Below are 18,687 nucleotides of genomic sequence, written 5' to 3'. Positions count from 1 at the left end.
GTATATTTTTTAAATGAGACGATATGTTTCGGTATATTTCTGACGGTATATTTTATGGATAAGTCCGCGGTCACACTGTTCCCAGCTCTAACAAAAAACAAACGAAAAACACGCAAATTTTCCAAATAAACTTCATTTAAAGTAACCGAATGGATAACGAAGAAGTGAAACGCGGTCGTGGACGTGGCCGTGGAACTCGAGCTCGTGGCAGGGGTCGCGGGCGAGGACGTGGTCGTGGCAAAAAGATCGACGACACTAGCGTGATTGAAGCCGCCTATGAAGCGGGAGCTGCGGCATCCGTGGCATCACATACAACCGTCCTGGAAGGCAGTCCCGCCAGCACAGACCATGTGGAAGATGCCATCATGCAAGATTTGGACAAGGACAACGAAATGGAGGTGGCCACAGTGTTGGAGGAGCAACAGGCCACAGCAAATGCGGATATGACGCCGCCGGCGCCTCAGCAGCAGGTGGCCTTGCCTGTAATGGCCAAAACGAGTAAGAAGCCATCCCAAAGGATTATTTGAACCTCCAAAAACCATTGCTTTGCCCCAACAGTTGACATGGAATCGGACATATCACAACTGGAGGCACCCACCTTTACCACATTGTCGCGCGGGCCACCGGAGCCGATGTTGCGCCTGAAATGGAACCACAAAGTCAGCCTCATCGGCGAGAAGGTACTAAATCCCATGATCCATTGTTGCGATCAGTGCGACAAGCCCATACTCGTCTATGGCCGGATGATACCATGCAAACACGTCTTCTGCCTGAAGTGTGCCCGCGCCGAGCCCATCAAGAGCTGTCCTCGATGCAGCGACAAGGTGCTGAGAGTTGAGCAGAGCGGCCTGGGCACCGTCTTCATGTGTACCCATGGCGGCAGTCGGTACGGCAGCACGGGTTGTCGACGCACTTATCTGTCCCAGCGCGACCTGCAGGCTCACATCAATCACAGACATGTGGCACCCCAGCTGCCGCCACCACCAACGGCTCTTGGTGCAGCGGGCGGCGGGGTTGTTGTTGTTGACCCAAAGCTGGCGGACCTGAGCGGCTTGCATAAGCAGCGCAAGGCGAGTGGTACCTATGGCTCCTAAACTAAGCTGTCTTGTCTAAAAACGCTTGCCCCTTGCAGCTCTCCGAGTCACCTGCCTCGTCCTCCTCCTCCTCCGTTGCTCGCTCTTTGTCGCGCCTTCCAGCCATGTCTGTCGGCACCATTCCACCGCCTGGCTCTGCCGCTGCCGTTGCGGCCGCTCAAAACTCCGTCCACGCGCACTCAACGCTCACGCTGGCGAATCTGGCCAGAATCAACAATGCCAACGCCCTGGACTGCCACCAGGGCAAGGCCTCGCTGCACCAGTCGCTGAAAAAGGGTCCGTCCCATCAGTCAGAGTCCGTAGCCGATGCATCATACTACAGCAGCATTCTGGCCTCCTTTGGCAGTGCGGGGCCACCGGGAGCAGTCAGTGGCGGCGTTGCTCCACCTCCTACCCACAACTCCACTCAAGCCACCTACGAGACGGCCAGTGCAGCGGGCAGCACAAGCGGAAATTGGCAGCAAACGCAATATAGGATATGATAGACCACCACCATACACTCAAGAACAGCGGTTTTTTAGGCAAGTTCGGTTTTAAATTAAGAAGAAAGTTACTGTAAATTAAGAATCGAATGAAATTAAAAAAATGTATTTTAAAGAATGCCATTTGTTTACACCTAATTCTGTTTTTACACGGTTTGAAAATCAAACATTTTGACTTTGTTTATACGATTTTATTCCATTTAGCACGGTTCAAAATAACAAAACACAAATAGATAAAAAAACACTTAGCTCATAAGCAGCTAGAAACCAAACGAAAACAAGAAGGAGCATATAGAGAATACACATGTACATATTTTTCTCTTTCGTTTTATTTTTGCGTATATTTACATGCAAGCAAATTTACTGGTCAGAGCAATTGTAGATAACAAAAATTTAGGGGAATTCCCTTGTGTAAATTTAAGGGGATTACATTTTTGCAATAGAAATGTGTTCGTATTTTGTGAATTACCAATGCAATCAGACGTGTTTGGTAAAGACTTTTTTATACGCAAATTGTTTTGTCCAACGTTTCCTAATTTGTTCCCTAATTTTATTAGGCTTTAGAGATAATGAACCAACCGCCTATTTTTGCATACGATCAATGTCTTATTTTACACGGTTTAAAAAAAAAACAAAATTAGATGTACTTTGTTGCTAAATTTTCTTAAAAGTAACAATAGCTTCTAATTATCTGATACTGTACTGACTGTTTCTCATCATTTTCTTTGAAAGACATTCCTTCAAAGAATCACTAAACATGGGACGTAAAATATGGACGACTTTCATATACCTTTTGTCATTTGAATAGGCCGCTCAAGAAAAGTAATTGATACTTCGTTGAATTTAACCACTAACCATACAGTATACTGTTTGGTTAGTGACTTAACCCAATCCCCTGTTTTGGATTTTGCCAAAAACAATTGCTTAAAATAATCAAAAAATTTAGTTTTCATTCAAAAACCCCGCTCACAAAGCGGACTATCGATATTTACTATGGACACACCTATAGACCCCATCGATACACCAGCAGCTGATTTAAATTGAAAATGTAAACAAATCCGATGTTCGCATCAATTTTTGACTGAAATTACCATAAATAAGATGAAACAATGCCTGAGGTTTAACCCAGAGTTCAGGCCTGCGAGAATATCTGATGCAATTCACCAAACATCAGCAGTATTGAGGGCCAGCGCCATTGGAAAAGCAAACGTGGGCCATCCAAAAGTGAAAGTTAGTCAACAGAAAAATGTTGAAAATAGTCTTAATTAGTGGTAAACGCAAGTGCGGCAAGGATTATATATCCGAGAGACTACAAAAGCGGTAAGGGGTGTACAAATAAAACATTCAGTTAAAGAAGTTTTTTATCTATGCAATAGCTTAACGAATCGCGCAATAATTGTACGGATCTCGGAGCCCATCAAATCGGAATGGGCGCGCAAGCTGCAATTGGACCTTAGTGCCTTGCTCAGCGATGGCCCCTACAAGGAGCAGTATCGTCGGGATATGATTGTGTGGAGCGATGAGGTGCGCAACAAGGACTATGGCTACTTTTGCCGTGCAGCCATGGAGGAGGCGCCCCTGGATCAGATCGCTTACGTCATAGTCAGCGATGTGCGGCGGAAGAATGACATCAAATGGTTTCGCGAGACCTATGGTCAGAATATGGTCCGAACGGTACGACTTACCTCACGCCCAGAGACGCGTCAGGCCCGGGGCTGGACCTTCACAAAGGGCATTGATGATGTGCCCTCCGAATGTGATCTGGATGACTACGATAGCTTTGACTTTGTTGTGCCTAATGAAGATGAGAATGATCAGGGATTTATAGACCAGCTATTGGATATGCTGCAACTCAAGTAACTGGAAATTACTGTTCAAATTTTACTCGAATATGTATTTTTTATATGAAATGTATTCTAAAAGGTTAAGATAGCTATAGCCACATCACCACTTTACACATCACGAATTAATTAAGGGAAATCACTGATTTTTAAGAAAGCGTTGAGCTATAGCACTATTTGGTTTATAATGCTTGCTGTAACTAACTATTTTCTGCATATTTCATTAAGAAATAAATCACGAAAGCCTGTCCTTCCACTTTGAGGGGAATAAAATACGTTGTACTCTATTTTTTGTCACAAATGTATAATAAATGTATTATTTATTCAAGCATGAAACAAGAAACATTTTATTTTGGTTTTCTTTTATTTGAAATTGCCGCCTGATAAATAATAAGAGCTGTTAACTTGAATGTGGATTTAAATTAAATTTCGAAAATTTTGCTGGCAACCTCTAAGGGTTTTAAATTTTTTTTTAAATTCCATTAAATCCTAGAAATTTTAGTTTTAATACATTTACTTGTAGTAATATGAATTTTATTTTGTAATATCAATCATACATGCATAATGAAGTACATATCCGAATACTGAGTGAGAGTGGACAAAGGTTATAGCTTATAGAACAATACATTAATCCCTTACGCAGGACCTACACACTAAGTCAGATACAACAAAAATACAGAAACACAGATTAACAATAGGTACACATATATTTTAAAGTACAATTTTATGGATATTAATCCACTTGTTTGCCTTCATCGCGATTACGCTTGAACGAGACGGAATGGATGAGTAGTGGCGGCAGATTGCCGCGCAGCATTTGGAGGCGCTTGCTCTTCTCCTTTTCCGGGCGACGCAGCTCGTTGTTGGAGGAACCGGGCGACGTGGAAGACGTGGCCGATGGTGTCATGGATGCCAAGGAACTGCCAGGCAATACTTCGGAGCTCTGGGTCATGAGCATGGCAGAGCGACGGAAGTAGCGTGGCATCGAGTAATCATCCTGTGTGGCCCTCGCCGCATTTGCCGTCTGAATGGAGTACAGGCTCTGCGACACGCGGTACTTCTCGATGGTCGGTGTGTCCTCGTAGTTCTTGGGCAGATTGCTGAACGATATGAAGGGAACCTCCGGTGTCATGCTTATCTGGCTGCTGTTCACAGTGCCGCTGATGGAGAATATATCCGTTTCACTGGCCGCCGATCTCACGTGCATGTGCGGCACACTCTTGGCCGAGCGCAGGATACGCTTCGGTGTGGTGGCCAGGCCACTGGGATTGGCCAACAGATGGGGATGTCGATCAATGAGGCGGGGTCGCAGTACAACCTCCTCTAGGGAATCCTCCTCGTCTTCCTTTTCGTCTTCCTTCTCCTCCTCGGCAATGGCCTCGAACTTTTTGGGGGACAAGGTCTGACTTCCCTCGGGCGAGCACTCTGCCGAGGATGGGGCCAAAGTGAATGTAATTCGTTTCTCGGGTGATGTCTTTGAATCTGTAGCATCGCCTGGAAAATATGGGATATGTATATCATATAACATTACTATGAATCGTAACTAAAGATTATCAGTTGACGTATCGTAACAGATAGTACTAATAAAAGGTTGGCAAACAAGATAAAGAGCCCTAGAGTTCATGACAGATATGACAGATACGAAGAGATAATAAACAACACTCTGGGGTAACCAACCACTCTGGAAAAAAAGAGGAGACTCTTAGGAAATTTCCCTGTTTCTATATCTTAAAGAATCATAACCTCTATCAAAAGGAAATACCCGTATGACAATCCTAGAACCTCAAATGCTGGTTGACCGCACGTAATCTTTATCTATCAAGAAAATAATGTCATCATGCTGATTCAGTAAACATTTACGATACAAAGATTGTCCTATAATTTATAGAAAAACAGTGCGATACAAAATTATAAAGTCTAAATTGTAGAAAACCTATAAAAATTCATTGCATTCTTCGATTTTTCTATCATAACTATTTTGCTATTTTGCATTATTTAATTTATTAGAAAACATTATATATCTGCTTTAAGGCACTGAAACGCACTGTATATAAACGCACATACATATGTACGTTTGAGGGCACGTCCATTGGAAAGACTTTGGTTCCGACGGCCAACGTCAGAACCATAAAAATATATACTACATATTATACGAGTATATCTTGTGACGCCTTTGCGGCAATGCCAGTGAACGAAAGGCAATAAAATATGGGCTTTAACTGTTTTTGCTCAGTGTATAAAAAGTCCATTCACCATTCAGCACAAAAGCCGCAACAAAAAACGTGATGAATAGTTAAACGTCGTTAAGATTGGAATATCATGAGTACATATATGTATGTGTACATATAATCTATAAATACAACAAAACCTTGGGAGAAAACAATATTCTAGGGCAACTTTTACGATGTGTGGGATGACAGTTCCTCTGAAATGCACACAATGTAAAATTAAGCTACAAAAGGTTCCATTGTTCTAAAATTTTCAAAAGGTCTTAAAGAAAACCTACCTATAAGAAATATGATACCAAAACCCTTTGAAATTTGATAATTTCTTTGCCTTTAGGGTTTTTATCAGCTCAGATTTAGAATGAATCGATCGTTAACAAAACTGAAAAACTGATTGCAAGGTCTTCCACTCTCTTATCTCACATTTTATTCAGCCCAAAACTCTCTCTGAACGGTGGCCACGAAAAAGCTGCTACCACCACTCATACACACTGTTTATTTGCTGTTAACATTTTTATATATGGGATTCCGATAAGGGAATCAAAATCGGGAATTTGACTAATTGGCTGATTCGTTCGATTCGATTCGGTTTGAGTATGGGAGAGAGTGTTGGTAGGGTGGCGTGTGGAGTGTACTCTCATGCCATAATGATTTCTCAATTTGCATAAAATATGATAAATCGCTGGCGGGCCCTGACCGCCCATAAAAATGATCTCCAATTGCAGCTGCCGGATTGCGGGTTTTATCTTTTCCAGATGTGATAACTAATGGCTGACGTACACCACGTTTGAATGGCTACCAGAACCCCATCCCATACAAAATGTTAATCCAACTCCAGATGGGAAACCGGTATCTTCGTCAGTGCGAAATAATTTTGTTAATTAAATTTTGGTCCCAGTTTCCAGATTACATTCGTTTCTTCCGCATTTGAGGCTTCAAAAGGTGTGGAAAACTTTTGGGCGATGAGAATAAGGTTAATGGAAGAGAAACGTACGGACGAGTACCTTTGAGATGACTCCAAGTTTGGAGAAGAATTTCACACAATTCTTTTGTTAAAATCTGATTTCATTGGTTACTTCATAAAACTTTTCCTATACCTCTTCGCAAAAGTTTAACTAGTCCCTCTTGCTTCTATTTCGACATGATCTGTTAACAATTCCTCACTTAAATCTCTTCTAATCTTCTCAACTCCGCTCTCAATTTTCATCATTTATATTCTACATCGAATAGGAATTCCACATCATTAGGAAGAACACCCTCTCAACGCTACTGAAGTGTGTTGTTTAATCCGATCTCAGGCAATTAGCTGCTGCTGCTGAGTAATGCCAATGCTTAGCAAACAATTTCATTGTTCAAAGTGCATAAATGATATCGCACTTTAGCCATAAGATTCCTGAGAAAATGACTCAAAGTAAAGTCAGCAAAATGGATTTTAAGTGTGTTCCAAATCACAAAACTGACAATTTAATGGATAAAGCTGGGATTAGCAGCCTTAAAGTGGGTAAAAAACTTTTCTAAATGTTTTTATTTTTGAATTTTAATTAGAAAGAACACTCGAAGTGAGGTCTAGCTGCTCGAGCAAAATTCGTAGGGTCTTTCAACCAATCGAAACGTTTTTGTCGAGGCACATCGAGGGCCTGTTCGCCCAAGAAGAATATCGCTTTTAAAATCTCGAAGATTAAAGAGTTGCTAGGAACGGAAAGTCCAATGAATACAGTATTTTTTCCCAATCCAAGAGTTGCAGTGGATTTTGTAGAGATAGAAGTATGTATATATCTTTAGCTTGATTCGATGAAATCATCGCCAGAGAGATGGTAGTCTTTAGAATAATCTTTTTCCTAGATGATTCTTCAATAAATAATATTCATATTTGATGCCTCCAAGTTCAATATATGATATAAGCTATATATCTAGCTCTGTTAGAATCATTATCAATAGGTGTTCCTTCAGTTCCTTATATATGAATCCAGAAAATGGTTATTTCTTTTAGTTTTTTTGTGATAAGTAAAAATTGTTTTACTCGGGGTCTTATTTTAGGACTACACTTTTACAAGGTCCATCAATTAAGACTTATTTAGGATATAGTTATTGTAAACGTAAAGTATGGAAACTTAGAGCTCTAGATAATACTAAAATGCCAGCAATAGAAAATGCTTTGTCGAATATATCGTTGTGTCTATGTTCTGTTGCTATCGCGCAACACTTAGAACTAATTAGTTAATAATATTAAGTCACATTTGTGTGTGTTCCGAAAGTTTATCATTCTTTGGCACAAATACTGCGAATATACACCCACCCCAGGCGGTGCCCCCTCAATTTAGATAGAACTTAACCTTCGGCACACCGCTGGACACAATGCTGCTGCTTCGTGTGCTCTTGCCACTCTTGCTACCATTGCCACCACCCAGGAGTGGTGTATGGGCACTACCATGTCCATCATTACCTTCCAGGCGACGCAACAAGCGATCCTGATCGCTGACTCGCGGCGTCGTTGGCATCTCCCGATTGGGCGAATGGATTCCGGCTAAATATGTCTTTGTGCTGATGCGATTTAACTTTGTGGGCTGATGGTCTTGGAAGATCTGCGAATTGGCAAATACCGCCAATATCTCGGGACCCAGTGTGGGTACATTTATTTGCGTCTCGCGACGATAGTCCTCCTCATGCATCTTGGCACTAAACGGGCGGAATCAGAACGAGACAAACAGAGAGAGAGAAAGATTGGTGTGTAAATTAATAATTCAAATTATAAGCCAATCGCTAATCGGATGCCTCTCTGCAAACAATGTGCTAAATATGATCTTTGGATCGTTTTTGTGGGAGATCAAAATTTGATCTATCAATTAGTACCTCATTAGACTCAGGCCCAGACCGGAGCTGTTTTGCCGCATTTGCGGCTGATCGCAAATCGGTTGTTGTGGCACAGTCAAGGAATTATTATTGTCTGTAGTTGCTGGCTGTATGCGTCCAATGATCTGGCCATTCTTTTGAGCGGCCAAATAGTCCTCGTCGTCTTCGGGATTGTAATTGGCTGCAAAAACAAGTGGGCAAAAAGAAGGAAAATTCGTGAGCAATTTTAATACATCTCAGATTCAAAGGAGAGGCCCACTTTGACGGTTTGAGGCTTAAAATACCCCGAAAGACCTGGTTACTGGTTACTTTATATATTTTTTTTAGTTATTTTCCTATGTACCTTTTAAAGTTGTAAACATTTTTTAGCTAAATTTTAAAATTCAGTTTGTTGGATTATCCTCAGAAAGAAACCTGCTATAAATATTATATACTAGGGGTCCATAAAATTCATCAAGATTTAATTGTAGATCTGTAGATATAGATTCACAATTTATATAAAACATATTTTCTTAGACAACAAAATTTAAATTACTAATTTTTACAAAAATCCTGCATTTATCTTTAAAAGTACTCACTCTCTCTAGCATTATATAATATTCATGGAAATTCGAACTCCACCTGCATCTACATCTACAAATCACTGAAGGCCCAACTGAATATTTGAAAAAATTCCATAATATCATTTTACTGCATTTCGTTGTTGTTTCGTCTTTTTTGTTGTTGTCCGCACAATCTAAATCTGAAATGCCAAACACGTTAAAACGCGCAAATATCGTCGCATGGCGCATGGTGCGTTTCAAGATCTACTTTTGAATGTGAATGTGAGTGTACGCTTTGAGTGTACTCACTCACTCACTCACTCACTTACGTACCCTCCCCCTGTGCTCCTCACCTGTGAGTGCTCCCCGGCTCCGTCAAAACCGTCAAATCTGATCAAATAATAGCCATAGTTTTCGAGTGACTTACCAATCGATTCATCGTAGCAAAAGCGCTCCTCAAAGCAGTTCCAGTAGAAATCTTCCCAACAGCTACGGGGCGGGGAGGGGGGGTAAAAAAACGCAATTTCAAATGTTAGTAAAAAATAATTTACTGTCGACGGAAAACAGCGGCTAAAAAAAAGGTTCACTTACTTTTGACAGCAGCGGCACATTTTGTCGTCTTTTAATATGCTTTTTTAATTTAATTTTATTATATCTCCGATTGTCTCTTGTTTCCTTCTTCTTTTTTTTTGTTTTGTTTGTTGGTGTCAAAAAGAATGGGAGCAGGTTGATTTGTAAAATGTTTTGATTAATTTGTTGCTTCTGTTAAAAGGGGGGAAATCAATTACATCCAGATTTCGGCTGGACTGGAATGTGCGCTCGCTTTAGTTTCAGAAAAACTCTGTGACGCCGCAGAGCGTGGAGCCGTGTCGTGTGTGTGGAGCTTTTGGGGTTTTATCGGCAAATGAAGTGTTAGCGCAATATCTCGCAATTGCGGCTCTCTCTCTCTCTCTCAAAGGGGGCTTTCTCTGGCGTCCTCTCTTATTGACTCTGAACAGGTGTGTACGTGTGCGAGAGCGGGCGCGAGAGCGAGCGCGTGTGTGATAAAAGCGAGGTGCCTGATAGGCTACCGTTCATCAATGTGTATACTTTTAAGGTGAGGGCCTACCGCTCTCTTCGATTTGGCTTAAATATGAATTTTCCCCCAAGCAGGTATAGAATGTGGCGTGTATGTATACCCATACAAGGAAAATAAATCTTCAAAAGAGAACACCCTGGCAATGTCCAACCTTATCTTAAGACGCCTTGCGCACGCTCACCGACCGAATGGACTGCATTAACTCATCCAACGACAAGCATCAGACAACAGAGAGCAAGGCAACAGATGAGAGTTTGATTGAAAGAAGAGCGTGACGGGGAGTTGGACTGAGAGAAGAGAGTGGATCGTGAGCGTAAAGGTGCGATCGGCGAGAGTGGGCCACAGCGGATAGAGCGGAAGAGAGGGGGCTGTGAGGCAACCAACGCTTGGAGAGAGCCAATCGATCGCGCATGATAGATTACTGTCAATTGCAAAAGTGGCGAGAGAGCACGGATTTCCCGCTCTCTTGCTCGCGCTGTAACTCCCTCTCGACTCTTTCTGTGTGCACTGTGGGACAGGTGACTTGAAAATATTTTCCCTGATTTAATTTCAAGAAAACATTTGTGGCAATACTCTATGACATTTCCGCTATCTTGAATTGATTTGTGTTGTTTCACTTTTATCTTTTTGATTAACAAATGCAAAAAGTTGATTTTTTTTTTTTATTTCATGGCATTCTTTAAAAGATTATGGGAGTTTTTCTATAGAAATTTGATTGATTTAAAGTTGTTATCTCTTAAAAAAAAAGTTAATTTTAAAATGCGTTTTGCAAATGAGAAACTGGACAATTTATATTATAATTTATTTATAATGCACTAGTCACTCAAGATCTTCAATATTCTGGAATTTGTCTTAATAATTTGATAATAATCCCTTTCCATCTTTAATATATACTTTAAGTGGTACATTTTCTTAGACTCATTCTCATGTCATGTGTCCCACTGTAACCTGTTGCTGGATTGTGACACCTGTCGCCCAGCCGTTTTTCTCAATGTGTGTCTCTGAGCGATGAGACTGGTTGTTGTTGTTCCTGTAATTGAAACTTATTTTTTAAACCATGCTCCATGCACCATGCACACTCTGGCACGAATACACACTCGTACTCCCATGGAGATAACCGTAACACAGTGGTGCTTGTCTACCTGGGTTTACTTAACGCTTTTTGAACGATAAGCGGGTCTGCAAATTGAGGCCATATCGTTCCCGCCCCACCCGAGGAAGTTGGTAAGAGGGAGGAGGGCAATGGCAAGGGAAGGGCTTTCAGCTTAAGCATACTTTTAGGCAGTGGTTGAAAGATCTTAAGTTTCTGATTACAGATAGCATTTTTGCTGTATTTTATGGGAAATAATCAAGCAACACGTTTCTTATCGGCATTATAGGCTTTGTAGAACTCTTATCGAAAGGTTGCTAATTGATTTTTAATGATTGCAAATTGATAAAAGGCAATAACAATAATAACAAAGAGGTTAAGAAAACTGAATTTCATTAAAAAAAAATACCAGAAATTCTTTATTCTTTCTTTAGAAGACATCTCTTTGGTGGGGTTTATCTATCAAGGTTCATACTTGGAACGTAATCTCTTGAGTGCAGATAAAGCTAATTCTTGGTGTTATTTTCATTTAATTTTTGAAGGTGTGAAATGAATAACAAAAGCAAATATGTACCCACTGTAAGAGCAAGAGATCTTTCAGCGCCTAAATTCGACAAACGAAACAAAAAAGCTCTGCTATAAAGTTCAAAGATCACAGCGAATCATGTGAGCACTGCGACAAATCGATCAATTGATTGTCTGCATGACTTTGCAGAGAGCTTTCGACGACAGTTTTGAATTGAAAAGCGACTCAACAGCACACTCATTGATCTCACATGTGATTGAGGTGGAATAGCGGTAGGGTACCCAAGCGAAGGAATCAAAGGGGATTGACTTGAATGTCAATTGAGTTTCACTGAAATGAATAGCATTCATGTTATTTGTGACTGTTTTCCGTTGTTACAGGTAATGCAATTTGTTGATGTTTACACGTTTTGTGCGTGAAGCTTATTTCAAACTGATTCGAGGTGTTATATAAGCCACGGCGAGGGCAGATTGACCGTTTATGTGGAGGCCCAAGTGCCGTGATTTAATTTGAATTTATTTAGATGCAGAGTAGCTCAAAATCAGTCTCGATTTGTAATTCCTTCCACCCTTTATAAAGAATATTCATATATATAGATCTAAGAGCTATAAGTAAGCGCAACCATCAGTAAAGTTAAAATTTATAATTATTTCTTGGAATATTTCTAGCGATATTTCTAATCAGAATATAGTTCTTAGAAGCAAGTAGAAGAAGAAGAATTTGAGTCTTTTGTACCCTTAAAATTTAGGAGTGCCTCGCAAAAGCTTAGTTATGGCTTCAAACAACATAAAGGGCCAAAGAATTCCAGCTTCTGCGACTGTCAAGAATACTTAAAACCGGTTTTCAATTGCTATGGATATTGCATAGTTTTTTTTTCTGCTAATGCCATTATTTAGACCTGTTTTCATTCAGTGGGGATTCACTTACATATTCTTAGAAAATGTGTGCTTCAACCAATGCATCATAATGTGAATCTGTTCTAAAAACACAAACCAATTGGGAGTTGAAAATCCCGCTTGACATAAATTGTGATTGCCATGAATCAAGTCAATCAACTTTTAGCTGCAGTCAGCTGGAACACATACATATAATACTCGTAATTACTACCCCATATAGCAGTTTGCTTTGTCAGATCCACCTTTATTTAGAAAACCCCAAACTTAAACAGAACTCGCCAGAAATGAATCAGCGAAAAGTTTGCTGTACAAGTACACTAACCTGTCATATTACTTTGGCAATTTGCTACGCTCTCTTTTGGCCCTTGAACTGGCCCATAAACGGCTTCTACTCTGCTCAATACAAATCGCATGCCACACACAGGTAACAGGGATTTTTGCTAGCGAATAACTTCCGCTCGAAAGTACAAAAACAATATGAAAATCGGCGAACAATAGCATTCGGATTTCAGTGTATAATTTCGAGTCACTCAAGCGAGGCATGCAATGCGGTGAATTCTTGTATAAACAAAAAATAATCAAAATACGAGTAATAATAAAACAGGGAACGAGCACAAAAGCTATTCCGAAATTCCAAATCAAATTTGTGTGGGATATCTAAAACGATCTTTGGCTTTTTTTCGGATAATAAATTTTCAAAGGTTGGGCCTTAAAATAAATTCCGAAATTTTCATTGGATAAATCATATAAAATATATGATTTTATGGGTACAAAAGCGCTTAAGATATAAAAGTAGTCAAACTCCATTCGACTCGTATTTCAAGAGGGATTTTATGCCCTTTTTAGACCGCCTATTGTTAATAACTATCCTAATTAATAGAGCTATAAAAAACCCATATTCTGCTGTGGAAAATCACTGGAAAAATTCCATTTTCTTTCCCTCAAATTATTATATATCAAGCAATTAATTTGGATTCATGATCATTCATTCTGTAAGCTCATCTCTGATGCAGTTCTAATAGAATTTCCAGTTAATATCTTATGGCTTTCGCTTTAATAATTGTTTATATGCCCGTCAGCCGCCTTCAGAAACCTCCCTCCATCATATACTCCCTCTATATAGTATAATTTTATGGCAACAAAACAAGTTTTGTTGCTGTAGAGAGTATAAACAATAAACGGCACAAATGAACATTATCTAGAATCTCCCACTGGAAAATCACCAAAAAGTAAAAAGGTAGACAAAAAAAAAACCATAGAATAAACTCACTCTCGTGAGTGTCAAGAGGGAGAAACATCTATTGTATATCTACTTGATAGTAACTATTTAATATTCCATGTTATAGAGGGTTTTCGCTAAGTAGTTATTCAAATTTAGTTCCCACTAGAAAAACTTTTGCTGCGGGGCTTGGAGGGAGATCAAGATCTTCGTTACAAGATAATTCAAAAAATGATGTGGCTTTCGAAGTGATCTATTAGGTAGGAATAACTTTCAGCTGCTAGTTAGATTCCTTTCTGTTATCCTTTCCTACACGTCGAACATCATGCAGCAGTGCCCCTCGGTCGGTTAGCAATTCTGCCATTTCTGTTCTTTACCTTCCAAACACTTCTAAAGAAGTAAAGATGCTTAAGATCTTCCCATCTTTATTCCTCTTACAATATTTGCTTTCGATTCCCCATGGGTGGCGACGATTCCTCGCTCGATTGCTTATTTATTTATTGATTTAAACGTCTGTAAGTGTAAATACCAATAGCCCGGCAAATGAAATCGTTCACACGCCACTGGCAATTCAATATTTGCCTCTGTAACTGGCTTCAGAATTTTCAGGTCAGTGCAGACGTCGGGGCAGAGTGGTAGGAGAGAAGGTGTCATTAACCGCTGGCCAGTTTTGGCTCCCCCGGTTCATGGTAATACTGAAGCCAACAGACGGCAAAGTGGCGTGCAATGGCCTCGTTTTTGTTTAACTTTAGGCCTGTGACAGGCATCAGGCATCAAGCGACATCAGACATCGCGTTTCGAGTGACTTGCATTTCGATCGAGTTTGAGTTGCATTTGCAATCGAGTTTCATTTCATGCCACGCAATGCCCGTATGGCACCCCGTCTGCCAGCAGCGGACTTTGTGCAACTGCAGATTCTCGTTCTCGTATATTTCTTTTCGAACAAACATACAGAAATTTATCATATTTGGAGAACACGCGCTGCGCTCTCTTGTTGATGTTTTGAATTAGTATCTCAAGCGTAATGGAGCTTGCAAATGTTTTCGATTCGTGCCCGACAATTTGTTAACATTTCAGACGCCATTCGAATCGCCAGAAAAGCAAACAGAAATCATATATGTACATACATATATCTATTAATCAATTTTGGAAATGGGGTTCCGATTTAATTGAAAGGAAAATTTTTACTTTCATAAATGACACAAAAATTAAGAGGTCCGGAGAATGTATTCTAAAAATTAACGGAGAGCGAAGTCTCTTTTAAGTTTTGGGGAATACCTCAATCTGGAGATGGAAAATAGAGTAGTTCCAGAATAACATCTAAGGAATAATTTTACTTGACAAAAACATCTTTTGGTGTCAAATAGAGTATGATCTTTGAGAGAAAATCATTCCAAAATACAGTCCTATAGATCCCTTCTCACATAGTACTTAAAGCAATAATTTCTACTAATACTTCAAATCCAAATTGAAGGTGCCTCCTCGCTCGCTGTGTCTGTTTCTCTCGCTCTCACCTTGCTGTTTCTACAAACCATACCGTAATCAATTAACTTGAGTACTTGACGGGGGTACCCCCTCAAACCCTGAGGTCCCTGCATTTCCAATGTTCTACAGAGATAATGCCAACGATTACACCCGATAAAGGTCTCTCTAAATTGGTTTACCTTGAAAACTAAATGTATTTACAGTGTTAAACGGAAAAGATTATTACATGGATCTGTAGAATCCGTTCCCATGAATTTAATTACATTCCCTTTGTGTACGTTTTTTATGCTTTATGAATGAATCGTAGACAATCCTCTCGGATGCACCTTAATCGGTTTTAATTTTTCTCATCGTGAATGCTCTTTTTTCCAGTTCCGCGTTCGTGTTCATCTCTGGGACGGCGAGTATTCTTAGGTGAGTGACTCATGTGAATCATTCATTCAATGCACGTCGCATTTGAGGAGATGCTTCCTTGAAAAAAAAAAACATTGTATGCACATTCTCTCTCTCATTGAAATCTTTTTTGTTTGTCAACTCATTTACTTCAATTTTGTATCAGTAATCACTTGATTGTTCCATGGCTAAGGCTCTAAAGATACGTATGTACGGAAGAGTGCTACGTACGGCAACAGGTGAGCGATTGCAAGTCGTCGGACACATGTCACAGCCCCCTATCCTCTCATGAAATGTCGTCTGACGAACTTCATTTTGGGAGCTTACTACGTATTAGGTATGGGTATTTTTCGGTCTATTCGATAACAGATAAGATACGGGGTGAAAGGAAGAGTTTTTTGGAACCATTTAATCGCTGGGATCAACAAAACATACTACGTAATCAATCAATTTTTGTTAAAAGAGCAGGGGTAAAACTATTAGCGATACTCAGATGTCAGTGAACTTGAATTTGATAGTGGTTACACGTGGTATTTGTACATTTAAGGTTTTACAATCTTCTAGAACTACCTACTGTTCTCAAGAGAAACTTCCAATAAAATACAATCCTATTTGAGATAAATAGATAGATTATTGGATCAACATTTCTTAAAATGTTTTGTGTATTTCTATCTATCCTAAAGAGTTCAAATAGACAGTCTCTTGTCTGCGGAAACCTCCGATCTTATCAAGAAACAATCTATACTGGTTTCTAAGCAGAATGCATAAATAATTTATTGAATCAGCGGACTCCTGAGTAATTTCCAAGAACTTTAATTCGATGAGTCAATGATTATGGTATGGGGGCTGGCAACAAACGACTATCCTATCTCTAGAAATGGTTTATTTTGTTCATCTCAAAACCAGTTGAAGTGTTAAATTGACCGTAAACTTATTCGAAAATTCGCATCTTTCATAATTGTTTATTTATTAGCAGCATTTTTATGACCAAGAGACACATGACAAGGCAAGACAAATCAAAGCGAATCAAAAATCCGCAATTCAGTGAACGATTTTCAAATGAAATAAAACTTTGCATTTCATTTGTAATCAACACACGGAAGAAAAAAAATGCGTTTTGATAGATCCATAAATAAATAATTCATATAAAAAAATTTTAAGAATTTAGGATTGATTTCAAATGGGTCTTGGGAAACGTCTGAATTTTATTTCATTTAATGACATTTGATATGCCAATTTCTCTAAGTGTACGATACGTAATTGTTTCTCGGAATATGAGAAAATCCAGGAGAAAATCCAAAACCGGAACCAACCACAGAAGAGAAGAATCTCCTTTAAAGAGAGCCTTTTGAAGAAAGCCACTCTTTACACACTTGTTACAGAACAGCCACCTCTGGACAGCAAAAAAATGAGGCAACAAAGGCCAGAAGGACAGGGTGAGGGTGGTACCTCAACCGCCAGAAGGAGAGGGGGGAGGTGCATTAACCGCCAGAGTCAAAAAGAGAGATCGCGGTGAGAGCAGTGCAATAAACTGCAACATAAATTCTTATGCTAAATAATTGCTTACACAGAAAGATACAGAGATGTAGTGAGAGGGGCAGATCACAGAGAGAACAAGAGGGGGGGTACAAAACACTCGTTTTGCCTGCTGTTGTTGTTATTCTTGGAATATCACGAGGGCTCTTGCCACCTCAGGGTCAACAACGTGTTGCACAGTGTATTCGCACTCCGTTTTGGGTTTGATTTTGTTGCTCCGTACATGTGTGTGTTCGTGTGTGCACATGTGTTGGGGTAATTCAAGTGCGTTTTCAATTACAGGTTCTTAAAAAACGTTTTTGTAGTGGTTTTATTTTTAAATTTAACTTTTGTTGTGCTCGTATTTGTATGTTTTATTCACTCTCACAAGGCATTCACTTTACTTTTTTTTCACGTTTCTCCTTCGAGACTCCTTTCACACACTTGTTTTTTGGCGATTATACAACTTTCAATCACGTCCCTTTGCAAGTACTTTCTTTTTTGAGGTTTTTTTATGCTCAGGACTTGGGTAACTATTTATACTTTTTGTGTTAGTTGATGATTTATGCATTCCCAGGGCACAAAATAAAATTAAAACATGATCGCGTCGCACGTCGCGTAATTAATAACAAAACAAAAAGCTTTCCGATTAAAGCCAGCTCGAGCACCCGACACGTCTGTCCGGTTCAACAATCGCCGTTGGAATCAGCAGCGACCGAAGCGACCATAACTTCGGCACTACCTCCGCCAAAGAGAGGAGTATTGGGGAGCATAGAATGCGAGCATTAAAAGCTTTGGGAAGTTGCCGAAGCACGGCATGGGTCTTGTTGATTAGAGATCTGACCTAGGGTCAGACCTATCCGCTGGCATTTGTCTAATATTGAGATTTATGCGCTGTTGTGACCATGATATTGAAATTAAATCACACATTTACCCTTACCCCAGCCAAAACATTAGTATTCTGCAAGCGGAAGGAACTTCGCTGCTTTATGACATACCGCCGATATCTCATGATATATTTATTCACTTCCGTTTTTCCGCGCATTAGATTGAAACACATTTATTCACAATTTTTCGGGTTTATTTGTATTTGCATAACTTAAAATTTTTGCCGCTTTAATTTCAGTGCTGAAAAAGGCAAAACCATCGATCGCACAATCGATACGATTGTTTACGACAAACGATACATCGTTTATGAAAAACGTATTTTGAATCAAAAAAGCGAAGTTATTTCTCAGCGGATAAACCGCTGCCAAAATGAAAATAGAAAAATCAGTGGACGAATTATAATTCAAATTGTATAACAAACCCCAACACGCAATCTCCAAATAATTATTGAAATTATTAATAATGCAACACCAGCAAAATGATGATGATGCATTATAGTAGCAACTAAGAAAAAATCCACATTTTACGTAAGTCTGTCAATTAGATTTACTTAGTTCCTCGAA

At 39.7% G+C, this 18,687-nt stretch overlaps 3 protein-coding genes across 4 annotated transcripts; 2 read left to right on the top strand and 1 right to left on the bottom strand.

The window, feature by feature from the left end:
• Nucleotides 1-52: 52 nt before the first annotated feature.
• Nucleotides 53-1,694, top strand: Hakai (E3 ubiquitin-protein ligase Hakai). The gene is made up of 3 exons (XM_001357220.4): nucleotides 53-498; nucleotides 559-1,070; nucleotides 1,133-1,694. The coding sequence occupies exons 1-3, from the start codon at nucleotides 150-152 to the stop codon at nucleotides 1,574-1,576; spliced, it is 1,305 nt and encodes a 434-aa protein (XP_001357256.3). The 5' UTR covers nucleotides 53-149; the 3' UTR covers nucleotides 1,577-1,694.
• An 863-nt stretch (nucleotides 1,695-2,557) lies between these two features.
• On the top strand, nucleotides 2,558-3,685 carry Pmvk (Phosphomevalonate kinase). Its single transcript, XM_033381098.1, has 2 exons — nucleotides 2,558-2,896; nucleotides 2,953-3,685. The coding sequence occupies exons 1-2, from the start codon at nucleotides 2,823-2,825 to the stop codon at nucleotides 3,434-3,436; spliced, it is 558 nt and encodes a 185-aa protein (XP_033236989.1). The 5' UTR covers nucleotides 2,558-2,822; the 3' UTR covers nucleotides 3,437-3,685.
• A 234-nt stretch (nucleotides 3,686-3,919) lies between these two features.
• Nucleotides 3,920-17,982, bottom strand: LOC4817988 (uncharacterized). 2 transcript variants are annotated; one of them, XM_015179830.2, is made up of 6 exons: nucleotides 17,780-17,982; nucleotides 9,626-9,796; nucleotides 9,462-9,523; nucleotides 8,493-8,673; nucleotides 8,086-8,318; nucleotides 3,920-4,911 (listed from the first exon to the last, which is right to left on the bottom strand). In XM_015179830.2, the coding sequence occupies exons 2-6, from the start codon at nucleotides 9,643-9,645 to the stop codon at nucleotides 4,151-4,153; spliced, it is 1,257 nt and encodes a 418-aa protein (XP_015035316.1). In that variant the 5' UTR covers nucleotides 9,646-9,796; nucleotides 17,780-17,982; the 3' UTR covers nucleotides 3,920-4,150. The 2 variants fall into 2 exon arrangements, with proteins under 2 accessions (XP_015035316.1, XP_033236987.1); XM_033381096.1 differs by lacking the exon at nucleotides 17,780-17,982 and having other exon boundaries at nucleotides 9,626-10,153.
• Between the last annotated feature and the right edge of the window lie 705 nt (nucleotides 17,983-18,687).

Source organism: Drosophila pseudoobscura, chromosome 4 (genome assembly GCF_009870125.1).
Source record: "Drosophila pseudoobscura strain MV-25-SWS-2005 chromosome 4, UCI_Dpse_MV25, whole genome shotgun sequence".
Lineage (NCBI taxonomy): Eukaryota > Metazoa > Arthropoda > Insecta > Diptera > Drosophilidae > Drosophila > Drosophila pseudoobscura.
The sequence above is the reverse complement of the archived record's forward strand: the minus strand, read 5'-3'. Positions and strand labels throughout refer to the sequence as shown.

What these genes read in the sequence shown, in the direction of transcription:
- Hakai (XM_001357220.4), top strand. Translation starts at nt 150, where the DNA reads ATGGATAACGAAGAAGTGAAACGCGGTCGTGGACGTGGCCGTGGAACT. An exon ending in GCCTGTAATGGCCAAAACGA is followed by an intron (nt 499 to 558) that starts GTAAGAAGCCAT and finishes TTGCCCCAACAG; the next exon opens with TTGACATGGAATCGGACATA. An exon ending in GCTTGCATAAGCAGCGCAAG is followed by an intron (nt 1,071 to 1,132) that starts GCGAGTGGTACC and finishes TGCCCCTTGCAG; the next exon opens with CTCTCCGAGTCACCTGCCTC.
- Pmvk (XM_033381098.1), top strand. Translation starts at nt 2,823, where the DNA reads ATGTTGAAAATAGTCTTAATTAGTGGTAAACGCAAGTGCGGCAAGGAT. An exon ending in TCCGAGAGACTACAAAAGCG is followed by an intron (nt 2,897 to 2,952) that starts GTAAGGGGTGTA and finishes TCTATGCAATAG; the next exon opens with CTTAACGAATCGCGCAATAA.
- LOC4817988 (XM_015179830.2), bottom strand. Translation starts at nt 9,645, where the DNA reads ATGTGCCGCTGCTGTCAAAA. An exon ending in ATGTGCCGCTGCTGTCAAAA is followed by an intron (nt 9,524 to 9,625) that starts GTAAGTGAACCT and finishes CCCGCCCCGTAG; the next exon opens with CTGTTGGGAAGATTTCTACT. An exon ending in TTGCTACGATGAATCGATTG is followed by an intron (nt 8,674 to 9,461) that starts GTAAGTCACTCG and finishes TTGTTTTTGCAG; the next exon opens with CCAATTACAATCCCGAAGAC.